General features: G+C 35.5%; 1 protein-coding gene across 1 annotated transcript in view; it reads left to right on the top strand.

Moving 5' to 3' along the window:
- Plxdc2 (plexin domain containing 2) overlaps positions 1 to 16,952 on the top strand; it is a 433,048-nt gene that overhangs the window by 167,494 nt on the left and 248,602 nt on the right. The window contains exon 2 of the mRNA XM_048812745.1: positions 5,239 to 5,450. Coding sequence (XP_048668702.1) covers positions 5,239 to 5,450 — 212 coding nt within the window. The remainder of the gene's footprint in view (positions 1 to 5,238; positions 5,451 to 16,952) is intronic.

Genomic DNA, 16,952 nt, shown 5'->3' with positions numbered 1-16,952 from the left:
GAAAATTCAGTTAGCGCTTCAAGGGAAGCTTCATTTCAAAAGACAATATTTGAGCTGGGTCTTGAAGGAGTTGTTAGATTTAACAAAGGTTTGGGGGTGGGGGAGCAGTTTTCATTTATGCAAAGGTAACTACGTTTATTGCTGGTAATGAGATTATTGAGAAATTCTGTGTGCCAGGAGTGTAAGACATGATGGGGGAAAAAAGAAGAGTAGTTGGAGCAAATACCTGAAGTGTTCTATAGTTGGGTGAGAATCTCCTAGAGAGCTTTAATAACATATGGCAGCTAGGTCCTACTCAAATCCCCCAATTCCTCTAGATTAAGCATTCTCCAAGATTTATCCACAATAGTTACCTCCCTCTGTAATGCTGTCAAAACCTCAAAGTCCAACTGGGGTAGTCAGTTCATTATTGAACATAACCACAGATATCATTATTTGATAGAATTTTTTCTTCAGTTCTGCAATACATTGTGATGCAAAGCCATATGGCAGTCTACCTTAGCCAAATATTTTCATCTATTCTCAGATGAATCTAGCAGTAAATCTGATTTCAGTGAAGAATATGAATATTTCTGCAGAGGATTCACAATGGTGATTTGGTTCACTTGTGAAGTACAGAACAAAGTGCCTCTCAAAAGGTATAGTAGCAGTGTGTTCTAATTAAATAAGATACATGTCAATTTATGCAGTTACTTCTTGGTTGTTTGGCATGTGTACATTATAAGTATAGTTCATAGAGATGAAGAGATGGGATCAAATATTTTCAATATATAACTATTTGTTAAATGCAAGGTATTTAAATAAAATTATTAGAGTATGACAAAATAAATATACTCAGCCCAGCACAGTTTTCTTCCCTTTTGCTTTATTTTATAGTACATAATGGCACAAAAGAGACCTCAAGATTTACAAAAAATAGCGTAAGGATACACATGAGTTTCTTTTTCTCAGATAAATTTATGGTTCTGTAATGATGGTCTATTGGAAAACTAATGAAGCCCCTTTTTCAATAACAGTTTGCTAATATAATGTCTCATTATTTGCAAATAAAATGTCTCAAGAATGTGTTAAGATCTATTTATATGTATAGAAATGTGTGTTTTTAATGCTTCCTTATATCCAAATGAAATCATTAAATATACTTAATGTTTCCATGAGCTATCTGATTAACAACTGTAGTCAAATATGTTGGAGAAAATTATCTTTGAAGGTTTTTCATCACTGGTTTAATTAACATACAGTAGACAGAAAGCAAACAATCTGTTCATCCAGACTCCTCAGCAAGCCTTCCTGTTGCCCGTGTTTTCACTACAGCTGGGAAGGGAAAAATTGCATCCCATCTATCCCTTTGTCTTGCTTCTGAATGATTCATTTTGGTGCTGATTTAAAGAGTAATTTGAAATATTTTTATGTGGTTGAAAAACAGGGAAAAGCAGAAAACTAATTTACAATATAGGTAACCAAGCTGTTTTTTTTTTCCTGATTTTTCTCCTTATTTCTGTCAAAAATCCATTTTGACTTGTTTTATCTTCTCAAAAAAAGCCATTCCCAAATGGGATCGAATCTACACCAATTTCATATTTCAGTCTTGATGAACCATGTACACTGAATTATGAACACAGAGTAACATTTCCTCTACCCATGATCCAGAAGCCTGGCCTATTCATAACATAACCAGGAACACAGAATTAGGTTTAAAATGGCAACCCAAAGGATGTTCACAGAGGCCAGGCCTTACATTCAGAAATTTTCTCATTAGCAAATCTCCCAGGCCCTTCCTGAGATTCTGTTTATTCTTTGTAAACACAATTAGAGGGAGCAAACAATTGGTTTCAGAGTTTGTCATTGCAGATTTTAGGAGGAGCAAACATGTGGATGATAGATGGAATCCAACAGACCCCTGGGACAGCTGTCAGTGGGAGAGCTATGAAAGCAAGGTTTGTCACTGTATGGTGCAGGCACCTGTGAAAATGTCACACTGAACCCCATTAGTATGTACAATTAATATATGTTAATGACAATAAAATAATTTAAAAATTAAATAGTGAGAATAAAAAAGAAATCAGAAACTATTGTTAAACAATGGGAGACAAAAGAAGCCTACAGGAGTCTGGACAACTTCACAAGTGCTAGTGTAAGCATGTCTGTCTCTCTTATACAAGAGTTCTGTCTGATAAATTCACCAGCCCCAGTAATCCTGCTAAAGATTGAGTATAGATATTTACTTGAAAAACAAGAGTTTAATACAGGAATTATACTTCTTGGATTTCAACCTACATGGGAAATAAGAATAACATCATTCCTAAGTTTTGAAGCATCTTTGTAGTTGTTGTTTCGAGAAAATGGACAGGGAGAAAAAATGAAACGGAGGATTTGAGAAACTTGAGAAATAGAATCCTATTTCTCCTCCACAGTTAGTTATTCTGTCTGCTGCTGCTCAGGCCAGGATCCCAGGACTGAGGTGAGGTCAATGGACCTAGCAAGCGTTGTGGAAAGAACGGAATGGATCTACATTACACATACACCAAAAGAAAATGGTAGAATTACTATCAGAAAAGAGAAAATAGCATCTATTTAAAAGAAACTGAAAGGGTAAGAGTGGTGACACATGTCTGAGAGGTCCCAGCTAATCAGGAGGATGAGGTAGGAGGATCTCTTGAACCCAGGAATTCAAAACCAGCCTAGGCAACATAGTGAGGCCCCATCTGGAATGGAAGGAAGGAAGGAAGGAAGGAAGGAAGGAAGGAAATTATTTAAATGAAATAAAGAAACCAAGAGTTATATTGAAATTCTTTATTTGAAGATTTTTAATGAAGACAAATATTCTTGAGATTTAGGTATATTTTCATTTGATTTATATATTAGAGGTCTGACATGTTCCTTATTGAAGTGCTCCTGTATACCTGTGTGTATTTTTTTTTTAATTCAGTTTTCTTTCTGGTGCATTTTAATTCAGTTAGTGTGTTATGTCCCTTACTATTTCTTTCTTTCTTTTTTTTGATACCAGGGATTGAACTCGGGGGTACTTAACCACTGAGCCACATTCCAGCCCTATTTTGTATTTTATTTAGAGACAGGGTCTCACTGAATTGCTTAGTGCCTCACCATTGTTTGGATAGACTAACATTCTATCAAAGATCCCATCTCAGTGTCCAGTTGTCCCTTTATGACTGTTAGTGTCCCCATAGGTGTTGCCTCCTCCTCAAGGTATAAATGCGAGTCACCACCCTGAGTGCAAGTTAAATGTGTTTCTGAAGTTGACCTGAGTTTTGTGCTGGAATGTCTCTTCAGGGTGTTTTAAAATTTTATTGCTTACCTTGGTTGTAAGTTGCCTCATATATTTTTGATAATGAGGCAGGATATATAAATAAAGCAAGTAAAATTGCTTTATGTAGCTGTGCCTAAGATCATAGGTCTTGAGCCTGACACATCCTCAGAAAAAGCTGCCTTTGCAGGTAAGGTATTTTCATTTGTATTTAAAATATGGGGCAACTAAAGCACAGACAGATTTATAAATTATGCTGAAGGTTTGCTGGTTGTGGGCTAACAGAAAGCCAGTCCAGGACTCCTGAATCTTTAGAATTTTCCCATTACTTAATTCTGTCTGATACTGTGATTCTTGCTCCAAAAGAGTCTGTCAATAATATGCATTCATTCACTCATTCAGTCATTGATGAATATGTAGGTACTGTCCAATGGCCATTAGTGACAAGAATATTAAAAAAGAAGCATTTTCTAGAGTGACAATGACAATATTGATATCACATATACATTGAATTAAATTGTGGGAGGTTAGGGGACCATGGGATATCCTTCCTGTCCATGAGTTTTGCTTTTAAGGCAGTGTTGGGGATTGAACCCAGGACCTGGAGCATGACAGGCAAGTGCCAAACCCCTGCCCACATTAGTTTGCTTTAGTGTACAGTTCAGCTAATTGAGCACAGGGCTGTATTTCTCTGACTTTTAATTATTTTGTTCCTTGTGGTTCTATTGGAGACTCTCTGGTAGGTTTTCTATCTGGTTCTATCCACCAAAGTTTAAGGCTATAAGAGCTCTTTTTAGGTTCAATGCAAAACCTCTGGCTGTCCCCTATGTCTAGAAGAATTATTAGCACCTCTCTGAGTTGAAAGGGATTGTCAGCCATTGTGTCTGCGAGTGAGAGTGGTAACTTTAGTTAGTTACTGGGGTTCTACATTGCTGATTCAGTGGTATGGTGAAAAGCTACATTAAATACACCTTGGTTTCTTGGAATGTTCTTGTATAGAGGGGAACGTCCTGACCATGATTAAATCACTTCTCTCTTCACCCTTTTTGAACCTGTATCCAGCCAGTTATAAAGCCTGTCGATTCACATCTTTTGGTAATGGTTGGCTAGAGGAAGGCTGTTCTTCTTGCTCAGAAACTGAATTTTCAATCTTTGTGGTACACCTTCGCCTGCTGACCTACTGAAATGAAAGACTAGCAGTGATGATTAAATCTAATTTTCCCTCCTGTAGTGGCAAGCTGAGCTGGGTCAGCAGGCTGGTCCTTGCAGATGGCTTTAAAGTACCTCTGTGATTTGATCTCCTTGCCGTCCCATCCATTTCTATAAGTGCCTATCACTGTCATCCTTTACCACCCTGACAAGATCCCAAGGTGAGAACAGCACAAATGAACAAGCTCAGCTGCAATGACTCCTGAGGGTGTTGCTTATTAAATGAGTTAGGCAATGAACCAGGTCTGGCTTGTAAACTACAAGGCAGGTTAGCACATTTACAAGAAGATGATTCCATTTATTATTTAACCTATTCAAGGACATTGGTGTTTCTTTGTATTTTAGCATAACTCATGCAAAATAATGTGAACTTACAAAGGTCTGAATTTTATTTTCATATTAGCTGAAAACTGCTTGAGTTCATTCTTTTGTTTGGATTCTAGATTACTTTTCAGAACAGTTAAAGTGTGTTTATGAAATGCACTTGTGCAGGGGATGGGGGAGAATACAGATTGCTGCACTGTGCACCTATTTTAGGAACTCTGTAAGATCTGTACATTAACCATGGTCCATTTCTGGTGCATCCTGAAATGCATTCTGCTCAGAGATGCTCATGCCAACTCAAAAAAATATTAGAAGTAAACTGATTTCACTGTATAAGTTGGTTTCATATTCTAATGACTAGCAAAGTTACTTTTCCTTCACTACTAAATAATATGTATATGATTCATACCAAGAGGTAACATAGTTTGTTTCTTTTTCAGATTGGAGATATGAAGTTGCTCAGGCCTTCCCTGGAACAGCAGAGGAGGTGGAAGTGGACTCCCAGGCATACAGCCAGAGGTGGAAAAGGAACCTGGACTCTCTCAAGGCAGTAGACACAAACCGAGCAAGCATAGGCCAAGACTCTCCAGAACCCAGGGGCTTCTCAGATCTGCTACTGGATGACGGGCAGGACAACACCACACAGATTGAGGTAGACAAGTTATCTGGGTAGTTGAGATGGATTAATGAATCTATTTGTTGTAATGTGCCCAACTTCTACTATATGTATGTCTTCCCTTCATTTCAATTTCAATCGTTTGGTCTTAAAGAACAATTCATTTTATTAATATAGTAACTAATCCACTAATTAATTCACTCAAGAAATAGACAAATGTGGACTTGGGGTTGTGACAGCACTGAAGGGACAACATAGTACCTGTTGTTTGGAAATTGATTGTGTTTAAGGGTCTAAAGACCATAACCAAATCATCCATGTCTCATAAGACGTTTACAAAAATGTGTACCCTGGTGTGCCAGGCAGGAAGGCAGAGTGAACCCCTCTTGAGCTTGAGGGTTAGAGCGATAACAAAGAGGTTTTACCAGGAATGGGTATTTAGGCAGGAGCTTAGCTGATTGATCAGAGTTTACTCAGTCAATAATTTGTTAATAGAAAGAAAGAAGGTTCCTAGTAGTGTGAATCACCTCTGCAATGGCTGAGTGTTGAAACAGCATAGCATGTTGGAGTCTTATGGGTGATGCAGTGTCACAGTTTGCCCAAGGATGTAGGAGTTTCTAGGAATCTAGGACTTCGAGTGCTAACAATGGGCTAGTTCTGGACAAACAGGGATGCTTGGCCACTCTGTGACTATATGGTGTTCTATATGTTATTATGTTTGGAGCCATGAAGCAGCAAGAGGAAATTGGAGTGAGTTTTGGTAAGTATAAAATTTGCAGAGCACACATTTTTAGGCAGATTTTAGGGGCACTCAGAGGCCTCAAAGGTGGGGTTACATTTCGTGTTTCCAGAGTCATTAACATTTCGATCACAAACTATGATCTTGATTGTGAAATAGACACAACCAAAACAAATAAGTAAATCTCGTGGAAACAAAGACTACCCAAATGAGAACAGAGGCTCCTTATTTGGTACAAAAGGTGTCAGCCACCTTCATTTTGCTTTTGCTGAAGACTCAAAGGATGGAAAGGAAGTGGAAAAATGGTGGGAAAAGGGAAGGCTTCAGGGATGCTCTGATTGGAGGGGTTTGGCATGGGAAGCTGCTGTGGTTGACTAATGCAGCATCTCTGGTGAACGGTTTGAGGGACATATTTGATTTCTACAGTTGATTCTAACTTAGAAACTGGAACGTGAATAAAGAGAAGCTCTCAGTTATTAATCAAGTGCTGACCATTCAAATCTGACTACTAAGAAGGCTGTGGTTTGGCTTCTTGGAATGGTTGCTATAGCACTTGGGGTCATAGTTCCATGGTGATGCACAGTCTGGCCATTTTCTTCTCATATATTCTCTCTCCATCTGAATTTTTAGTTCCTGCTTTCTCTCAGATGACAGGCTTGTGATTTTAAAGAACGAGGCAACACTCTTTCCTCTGGAGTGCTGTCTCTGAATTGCTCATTATTTAGGAAAAGAATTCAGTGTCATGGGACAGATACTATAGACCTGCAAATGGTACCAAGGTATCATTTTGTTCCATCACAGTGAGAGACTCTTCAGAAGATCTGAAGCACATACTGCTGGAATTCTGTACATGTGAGAAACCCAGTGATTTCTGAAACCCTCTGTGTGACCTCACCACGTGGTATGGTGTTTCCTGTCTTCCCCAGCCACTTCCTTTAACCAGCAGCAGGCGATGCATAAGGAGCAGAAGTTGTGTAATTTTAGGGTCATAAGAGACTATGACTATGACTCCTACAGTGTGTCTGCTATTTTGGTAATAATGTTGTTTTAACAACTTGGAGTAGGCAACATCATCTACTCAGGCCACTCATTTGCTGGGGCTTAGCATAAAAAAAAAGGGAGAGTCTACCTGAAATAATCAGGCATGTACTCTGCCCAGGACACGGACCTTACAAACTAAAGGGGGACAACACAGGTTCCTGGAACTCTGTGATCTCTCCTAATCACTAGTGTAATAGAAACTCCCTTTCCTCCCTTTTTTTCTCACATCAAAATATAATCCCTTTATTATTATAACTGCAATTTGTTATTCCATCACTTTTGTTTTCTGTTTTCCACTTTAACAGAAGGAAATCACAAATGATCAGGAGTTTTGAATCAGTACAATGTAGGAGGAAGGATGGACAGGTAGCTCTTCTATGGATACTTAACTTGAAGCTGAAATCTGATGGATGTTCTATGGATGCTGTCTGTTTTGTTCATGATAACAACCTTGTGAGATGTGTGTCCCCAGGTTCCATGGGCAATAATAATGACTTTTTACACAGGGCATTTTCATATTTAGTTTTAGATGCTTTCTATTAATCATTAATGTGATTAGCATTCAAACCCAGGCTTGACAGGCTCCCACGATTTATCCTTCTAGGTACCTGAGCTTCCTCTACTAGGAGGAGAGACAATTGCAGTTGCATTCTGTAGTGGTTTTGGACAGGCAGCCCCTGCATAGCCACATGGGAGTAACCTTAGGGTTCCAATCTGCCTGGAAGGAATTGATCATGGAGCCACAGCTGCTCTTATAATAAGAGCACTGCCTACCCTTATATTGAAATTTATTTTGATGGGATTCTGGGTTTTGATGGAGATGATGGGGAATCTTCCTAAGTTGTTCCTAGGTACTGCTACTTGTTTTAGAAAAAAAAAATAATCTTTGTCTGAAACTTCTTTGGAAAGTTTTAGTTATCCTGATCCTTAAGTAGTATTTAGGATATATTAAAGATATGCTGATCCTGGAGTAGTCTGTTTGAACACTGATGTTACCCCTCTTGGGGAGAATTCTTTTGCCTAATCAAGTTAAATATTAATAATAAAAGGAATCCATTGGCTAAAATTGACTACTCACAGGTAATTGTTGTGATAATATTTTTCTTATCTTTTAGAAATAAGTACTTTGGTTCATACTGCCAAATATAAGCAAGGTTCATGAAAGACTATGGGCATCTTTTGCTTTAGGTGCTTTCAAAGTCAATGTCAAGAATCTGAATCATTTTGTCCAGCAGCCCTGTCTGTAGCTATTAAAATCATTTGTATCCCAGTGAAACTGAAACCACTAAGAAGGGCATTATTGAAAATGTTCTTCTCTTTTCTTCCATTGTCTAGACTTTATTTCCCATTTAAAAAAAATGAAAACAAACAAACAAAAAAAGACAATAGCATGTTTATCCTTTTGTTAAACATTCATTCTGAAATATACAAAGGCTGTTATTCTCTTTGATTTGGTGCTTGGTGATAGTATTTTTTCTGGCTCTGCATCAGAACAGATAATGGAAGGATTGTAAAACTGGCTATTCCGGTTAAAGAATTCTTTCAATTTAAGTTTTATTATTGTTTCTATTGTTTTCTTTTTAAATTTTCTTCCCATAAAGTTATAGTAGATTTCAAAAACATTTTTGTATTTCCTCTTGACTTCAAGAACCCATCAATGATAGCTGTCACTATTGATCTTAATGTTGATTTCTGGTGGATCTTTATTCTTTTTTTTTAAACCAGGGATTAACCCAGAGTCAATTAATCACTGAATCATATCCCTAGCCCATTCTAATTTTAGAGACAGGGTCTCACTAAGTTGCTTAGGGCCTCACTAAGTTGCTAAGGCTGGCCTTGAACTTGTGATTCTGCTGCCTTAACCTACTGATTGGCTGGGCTTATAGGCATGTACCACCTCACCCAGAGAGATCTTTATTCTTATGTATCCTCTACTCATGTAGCCAGGTAATCAATGAACCTTTGCTGATTTGTAGGAATTAAACTCAAGGTGTCCGAAAAAGCCAGTAAATGTGCAACTTTTTAGAATAATTTCAGAACTATAAAATTATTTCAGGTAAAGTTGAAATCCATTCATGATTTGGCCTTGTTTAAGCAGACTGCTGTGAATCCCATGATTCCAAGGATACAACCATAAACAAACAGTCTGGGGGACACCTGGTCACCTGGAAGCAGGCTGCTTTTCCTTTTCCCAGCAGGGAGCTCTTACAGCAATATCAGTGGTTCCTAGAATGGAGAGAGCCTTAGCAGTTGTTTGCTGAGAATTACAGGTGCTTCATAAAGTTCAGATTCATCAGCCTATTCCTAAAGGATAATGTTGGTATCTTATAGTTCTTCCCTTTGTAGAAATCGATCACAAATTCCTTTCTGACACTCTGAAGCAAATACATAGTTTTTTCTAGTTAGTCACATGTAATATTGGAAACTGTCTTATGTCTTCCCTTGAGAATCTGGGTAAAACACAATGTCTCAATTCTGCGCTAGAGGCTTCCTGACAGTCTGCATTTCTAACAAGTTCTCACTGATGACATCTCTGGCAGGGCCAAAGGCCACACTTTGAGTTGCAATGAGCTAGACCACAATGCAGAATTAGATATGAGTTTTGAAGATATAAATGGTATGAAAAATCTTTTTATTGTTTACCAACAGAATGCCTTATAGAATCCTCATGCTGGTATAAATAAATAAATAAATAAATAATGGTAGGCATAGCCAGGAAAAAGGGGTGGGGGGGTGGATAAAACATCATGGTGTCAAGCAATTGAAAAGGAGAAGAAATATGGCATAGGTTGATTCCTATGTGATGAAGAACCTGATCCTGTAGAGAGCCAGGATTAATGTAGGGAAAAGGTGTCATTTGTATGTGTCATCTTCCATGTGTGAATCCGAGTTCATATCTGAGGAAAGTACAAAGGAGAATGATCAGCAAATACATGTAATAGATTTAGCTAAAACTAGAGATCAAGAATTTTTCTCTTACATACAGATGTAAAACTCTTTGATCTTTTGCCATTGCACATGCTGCCAGTTGTGTGGGAATCTTATTGTTCCAAGTTGTACATTTCTTTTAAAATTACCAATTGTCAAGGGCTGCACACAGGTTATTGTATGAGCTCTAATTTTTTGTCTATGTCTAAAAGGTAATCTATTTAAGATGAAAGAAGTCATTGGAAAATGCTTAATCTAAATAATAATATGATTGCCCTTATGATTATTTTTAGGAAGAGGCAAATTTTATCATTTTGATATAGGCAGAATCTTCATGGGATGCTTGTAGTATAGAGACTATATGTGATTATCCATCAACAAAATCCTACTGTGCCTGTGTCTTTTAAGCCTAAATAAACTTTCTCAGTTTGAGGGATCTGACAGTAAGAATAATGAATATAAATATAAAATAGTAATAAGATGCATCAATTCACAGAAATAGAATCATTAGTTCATGGAACTCTATGATGATTCTGTCCTCTGGCTGCGTTCTACTCAGTGAACTCAGTATAAAACTTATGTACAAAAACAAAAACAAACAAAACAAACAAACAAACAAAAGAATCAATGTGATAAGGCAGATTTGTGACATTCATTTTTAAAAGAAAGAAAAGTATTACCTGATCCTGAACAGTTCTATTACTATATTTATTATGAATGTGAAAAGCTGGTGACTGTTTTTTTTTTAAATGTAACATTTCCATTTTAGGGAAACTAAAAGTCATAGAGATTTCAGCATGTGGTTGCAAAAATCAGAAAACTGTACAAATGGAATATACTAAGATTAATACTAAAGATGCACACATATTTGACTCCAAAATGAATTGTAGCTTCCCAAATGCATGTAGGTGTTAGATTGGTTTCCAAGAAATATGTGAAAGAAAACCTTGTGGGTGCATGCAACTGAAAATAAGAAGAAATATGGCATAAGTTAATTAACATGTTGAAAACTCTTATTATGTAGTAAGCCAGGATTAAGGGTAGGGATAAAGTGTCATTGGAATCAATTCATGAAGAGTCACAAGATAACTAGGTATAAAGGTATTTCTAGGCAGACTTTTGCACAGATAAGCAGGAATAAGATTTTCTTTTATTATGTGAGATTTTTAGAATGTATATTTGTGAGCCACTGAAAGATTCGATACAAAAAAAAGCAAGATTGTATTAAAGCTCCTAAAATATCACTATGGGAGGCTGAATGAGAACTAGATCAGAAAGTCCAAGTCTAGAAGAAGAAAGATGAGTTCAATTTAGCTGAGAATAGTTCTGAGGTGAAAAGAGATATTAGCTGAGGGAAAGGCCATGGATAAAAATATGAATTCTAGAAATATTTATATTTTCAGTCATCAATTGAAATGAACCACTATGGATGAAATTTTGCCCATATTTCTGGTGCTTTCCTGAATTTTAATGGCAGATCTTTGTCATTACCTTCCCTGGGAGGGCGGCTTAATACTACCTTGACACTACCATCTTTTGTATGTTAAGATGGCCCTCATTTCTTCAACTATGTATTGCCAAAGATCCTACATTAACTGAGAACAAAATCTATTTCAATTTCTTCTATTTGGGTAATTGGCAAATGTATATAGTTTCACACTTCTGATTGAATACTGTTCATTTTGTAATATTGATGAGGACTTTTACTTTTCAAGGAAGAAAATGCACTGAAAATAGTAAATCAGGCAGAAGTGATATCTGCAATTATTGCTCATCCTCTAAAATGATAATGAGGATTAAAATAGGATATCATATATCTTGCTCAATTATAGATTATTCTTAGCTTGACATGTCAGCTCTTCATTGAAACAAAAATGGAAAAAAGATCCATATCTGTCCCTCAAAGAGTTTTATAAAGAATAACTAGATTATCTCTGTGATGCTTCACTGTTAGCTAATTGAGTTTACTTGCAGTAATGGCATGGAAATAGTCTTTGGAATGATACATATAAGTTGTAAAGCTAGTAAGTGTATTAGTCATATAATTTATTTTCAGAACTAGAATTGTGAATATTTTTGCATTGTTCATTACAGAGAGAAATATCATTTTTAATCTCCCCATCCCTTGTAGGATTCTGAGATTAATTTTAAGACTATTACACTGTGTTTTTCCAACTTCAATTTTCTACCCACTTATGAAGATCCCATTATGTCTTTTCATTGCATTACATAGTGAAAGTGATAGGAAACTTTTGGTACAGGGAATATCAGATAACTGATAATCAGTTGAATTTCTCCCTCTCTCTCTCTCTCTCTCTCTCTCTCTCTCTCTCTCTTTGCCTTGCAATTTTATTTTCTTTTTTACCCAGACTAATTTCCAATAATATATTTAAAATAGGATTGTATGAAATTATATTCAATATGAAAAATATAGTTTAGCTTCAATATTTTATGTCTAGATATGTATCTACAGTGGTCCCCCATTATTTTCACTTTTGTAGTTTTAGTTACCTGTGATCAAGCATGACCTGAAAATATTAAATAGAAAATCCCAAAACTAAACAATTCATAAATTTGAAAATGTACACCATTCTGAATAACTAAACAATTCAGTTTTAAGTTGTATCCCATTCTGAGCAACATGATGAAATCTTGTGCCATACTGCTCTTTCTGGCCCATCATGTGAAACATCCCTTAGTCCAGTGTATCCATTCTGTATATGCTACCCTGCCAGTAGTCACTTAGAGTCACTTAGCGCTCTTGGTTATCAGATTAGCTAGCATGATATTTTAATACTAGTATTAAATCATCCCTTACTTACTTCATCATGACTGCAAAGCACAAGAACAGTGATGCTGGTAATTCAGATATGGTAAAAACAATCCATAAAATACTTCCTTTAAGTGAAAAAGTAAACTACAACAAAATATTTTGAGAGAGACAACATCCACATAGCTTTTATTATGTTTTCATGATTATTTTATTATTCTTTTTGTTAAAGTTTAATTTATAAATTATGTAGAGTAAAAGATTACATAGATATGCATGTTTGAATATGTAAAAATATAGTTTATATAGGGCTTCATACTGTTCGCAGTTTCAGGCATAGTTTGAGGGTCTTGGGATCTGTCAATCATGGTAAGTTGAACAACTATAAGTAATTTTTAGAAATTGTGCTAAAAATTCATATTGGCTAGTTCAGAATGTATGCAATCTGCATATGTTGAGCAGAAGCTCAGAGCAAAGGAGTAAGTGGCCACTCAACATGGGCTGGAACTCAGGAACAGAAAGGCCAGTAGATGCCTCAGCTCCCTCTTCTCCTAACCATTCATATAGATTTATGCCTCAGCCAGAGTACAGCTGGATGCACCTATAGTGGACAGTGTTCCAGGGAGGGATGTGCCTCTTTTGCTTCCCCAAACATGGATGGGGGGAATGCATAGTAGAAGTCAACATTTGTGGACAAGCATTAAGTGATCCAGGTTTATCTGTCAGCAGTGTTGATTGGGGATACCAGCTTCCAAGGAAGTGTGGAGTTAAATTCAATCAATTTCCCACTGTGGATCATAACCTATCTCCTCAGCTAACTAGTTTTCTGACAATAAAACCTCTGAGATCATTCACTGGACTGCCCCTTTCTATATCAGTGCATTATGTCTTAAGGACTTCTTGTTTTCCATGTCATTTTCAGAAATATAAAAAGTAATTAAAATATTGTAGCTCAAAGACTAAATAGGTCTAAGTGGGCATAGACATGCTAATAGTGTGATTTTTATTATTGCATCCAAGTAAGTATGGGTGTCTCTACTTAATCCATGAATACTTTAATATGATTAATGTCCAGCCCCTTTGGTATAACTTATTTGAATTTTAGAACTAATACAATGATATTATAGTGTAATGCCACTATAGTATACCAGTCACACCAAATCTTTGCCATTTATTTCATCTAACTAATTAATGTGCACTGCATAATTTGGCATCAATTCTTTGAAAAAATAAAGGATATGAATCTCTGATAAATAGTGAAATTCTGTAATTCTACGTGGCAACCAGAAGTTTCTATGGACCTTTGCCAAAGATGTCTCATGTGTGTTTGCCAAATATTGTGAATTTTATGAAAACAGTGTTAAGTTTACACATAAATGGTCCATTGTAAATACATGAGACATTTAAAATCTTCTGATTATTCAAACTTAAGGTAAGAACACTTAGCATTTCTATTTTTAAGCAAAGTTGTGTAATATATTCTCTAAGTGTTCAGAGTTTTACTTCACCTTGTATTTCTGAAGAAGATTTAGTATAGGTAAGGATCTCTTTATTAAAAGAAAGTATACATTTGTATATTCATATTCATCGATTTTGCATTTGTCATAAAGAAATGTGCGAATGTCACACTATATATGCTCTGGTATTGGGGAATCAGACATCCCAAGGTCCAAGAAGGGGTGGTACCATTTTGAATGAAGAGAGACTGCCTTAGTTTTCCTTTTGTGCTTCCCTGAAAGAAAACTTTTCTGTTTGTGCTGTAGCAATGCATAGATGTCTGAATCTGTCGAGAAACAAGAGAAGAATTGAACTTTACAGCCCTTGGGAACAGTTGTTCTGAGCTATTTCCATATGGTATTTCAAGCCTGAGCTATTAAATTGAAGTACTGGTTTGAAATCCATCTCACTGAATTGAATGAATGGATTAAACACAGCTGAAACTATTTCTCTTTTACAAGTAATTTCTAGCCCTTTTGTAAGCTTCATATATTTATGTAATCTCAAGTTTAAAGAGAAAAGCCATAGAAAATAGTTTTTCATCTTTTAGACAGTATCTCTATCTTTTAACCTACCTATCAGGTATCCATATTATTTTGAATTCACAAATGCAAATCCACTTGTGGCCAAAGGAATTTGAAAAAAAATAGTGTATAACTTCTGTTTAAATTTTTAAATTCCACTTAATTATAACCCCTTTTATTAAAAAGGAATGAAAATTTTCAGGTACTTCCAAAACTAAAGAGATTTTTTTTTCATGATAGTATTTTTTATCAAAAAAAAAATAATGCTGCCTCACCTTTTGGGGTTTAATGATTATAGTCTGGAAAGTTTTTATAATTGATAAAGGCATTTACTTGATTTTCAGATTTTTCTAAGAAAATCTAGGCTATAATATTTTCCCATAATTTTATAGTGTTTTCCACAGTGTTCATTATTTGAATGCAAATCTTTACTTGTTCTATCATTTAAAACTAGTATGGAGTAAAAGATAATATAAAATGTCACATTCTGGAAATATTTACAAGAAACATTAGCAAATCTTCCCAAAGACCTGAAAACAGTTAATTTTTCCATTGCAAATAGGATTACAAAATGATCTGTTATCTTCAAAGACAGATATAAAGTATCACTTTTCTCTTTCTTGGATACCATTTTAATAAAGAATGACTTGTCATCTTCCCGTGTACATCAAGTAATCAGATGTTGCTATGTTATTTTTAGAAATGAATGCTTTTTTTGTGAGACTAGAAGCATTTCACATTCAAATGGAATGAATGCAATTAAGAGTGTTTGTAACTTTATGAATAAATATAGAAATGTGACAGATCAAAGTAATAAATACTCACTAGAAAATTATTTCATATCACTAATCAGATCTAGTGATAATAAAATTATCTCCTAAAAATAAGCAAACGTTTTTAGACAAATCTTTTTTATTCCCTGATAGTAAATATATACTGAAAGAAATATTTTTTTCATTATAAGCATAAGGAAATAAAATAATTAATACATTCAAAAGCCCCTCCTACCCTTATGCAAATAGTTCATCCCAGATGAGCTTATGGCAGAAGACTTTGTAAAGCACCTATATTCAGGTACTTACTGACTCACAACAGACTCAACTGGAAGCTAAGATGGTAAAAGAGTTGTTTCGTGGACTTGGGGATAGCTCCTTGATAGAGAACTAGTTTAACATTTACAAAGTCCCAGGTTCAATCTATAGCACAACAACAACAAAATATTATTTTGCCTCATTGAGTAGATTTACTGGGTTCAGAGCAGATTTAGAATGTTTTTAATATACTCTGTTCATTTTTGTGGCTGAAAAAAGATAAATGTCATTTCAAAGATTATTAGTGACTGAGTGTAGCTCAGTGGTAGAAAAAAGCTTAACATGCAGAGAGCCATGGATTTGATCCCCAGCAGGAAAAGAAAAGAAAAGAAAAATAATATTGAAAATAACAGGACTTTTTAAAATGTTGCTTTCTAAATGTATATTTCCTGCCTTGTTATTAAAAAAAATGTGATATATTGTGTACACAATCTGTCATCTGCACAAAAGAGAAAAATCCACATTATCTCTAAGAACAATGTTGAAACATTTTCAAAGGGGTCTTTTGTTTTCAGTTAGTGATCACTGGTGAATGCAAATGATAGTAAATGTTGTAAATGACTGTAGGGCTATTCTTCCTGATTTTTTAATTGACTTTTTAAATGTTGGTAATAAAGAATCTGGGAAGGGAGAAACAATTTCCAACTTTGAAATGGTCCCTGAGAAAAAGCAATGAGTGGGTTGATAGCCTAGAATCAGAATCTGGGACAAACATTAATTTTTTTCACTTTGTTCCATTTTATTCCAGCACAGCTTACTACCAGTGATCTTCAGCCACAATATCAATGTGTCATTGTCCTCCCTGGGGTGGCGGTGGCAACATCATAAAAGGAAGAATTTGGCATCATAGGTAGCAATTTCAAAAACTATTATCTCTAGGCAATGTATATATATATATATATATATATATATATATATATATATATATATATATATATATATATATAT

This window comes from Marmota marmota, unplaced genomic scaffold (assembly GCF_001458135.2).
Source record: "Marmota marmota marmota unplaced genomic scaffold, marMar, whole genome shotgun sequence".
Lineage (NCBI taxonomy): Eukaryota > Metazoa > Chordata > Mammalia > Rodentia > Sciuridae > Marmota > Marmota marmota.
Note: the sequence above shows the minus strand (reverse complement) of the source record. Positions and strands in the feature narration are given on the sequence as shown.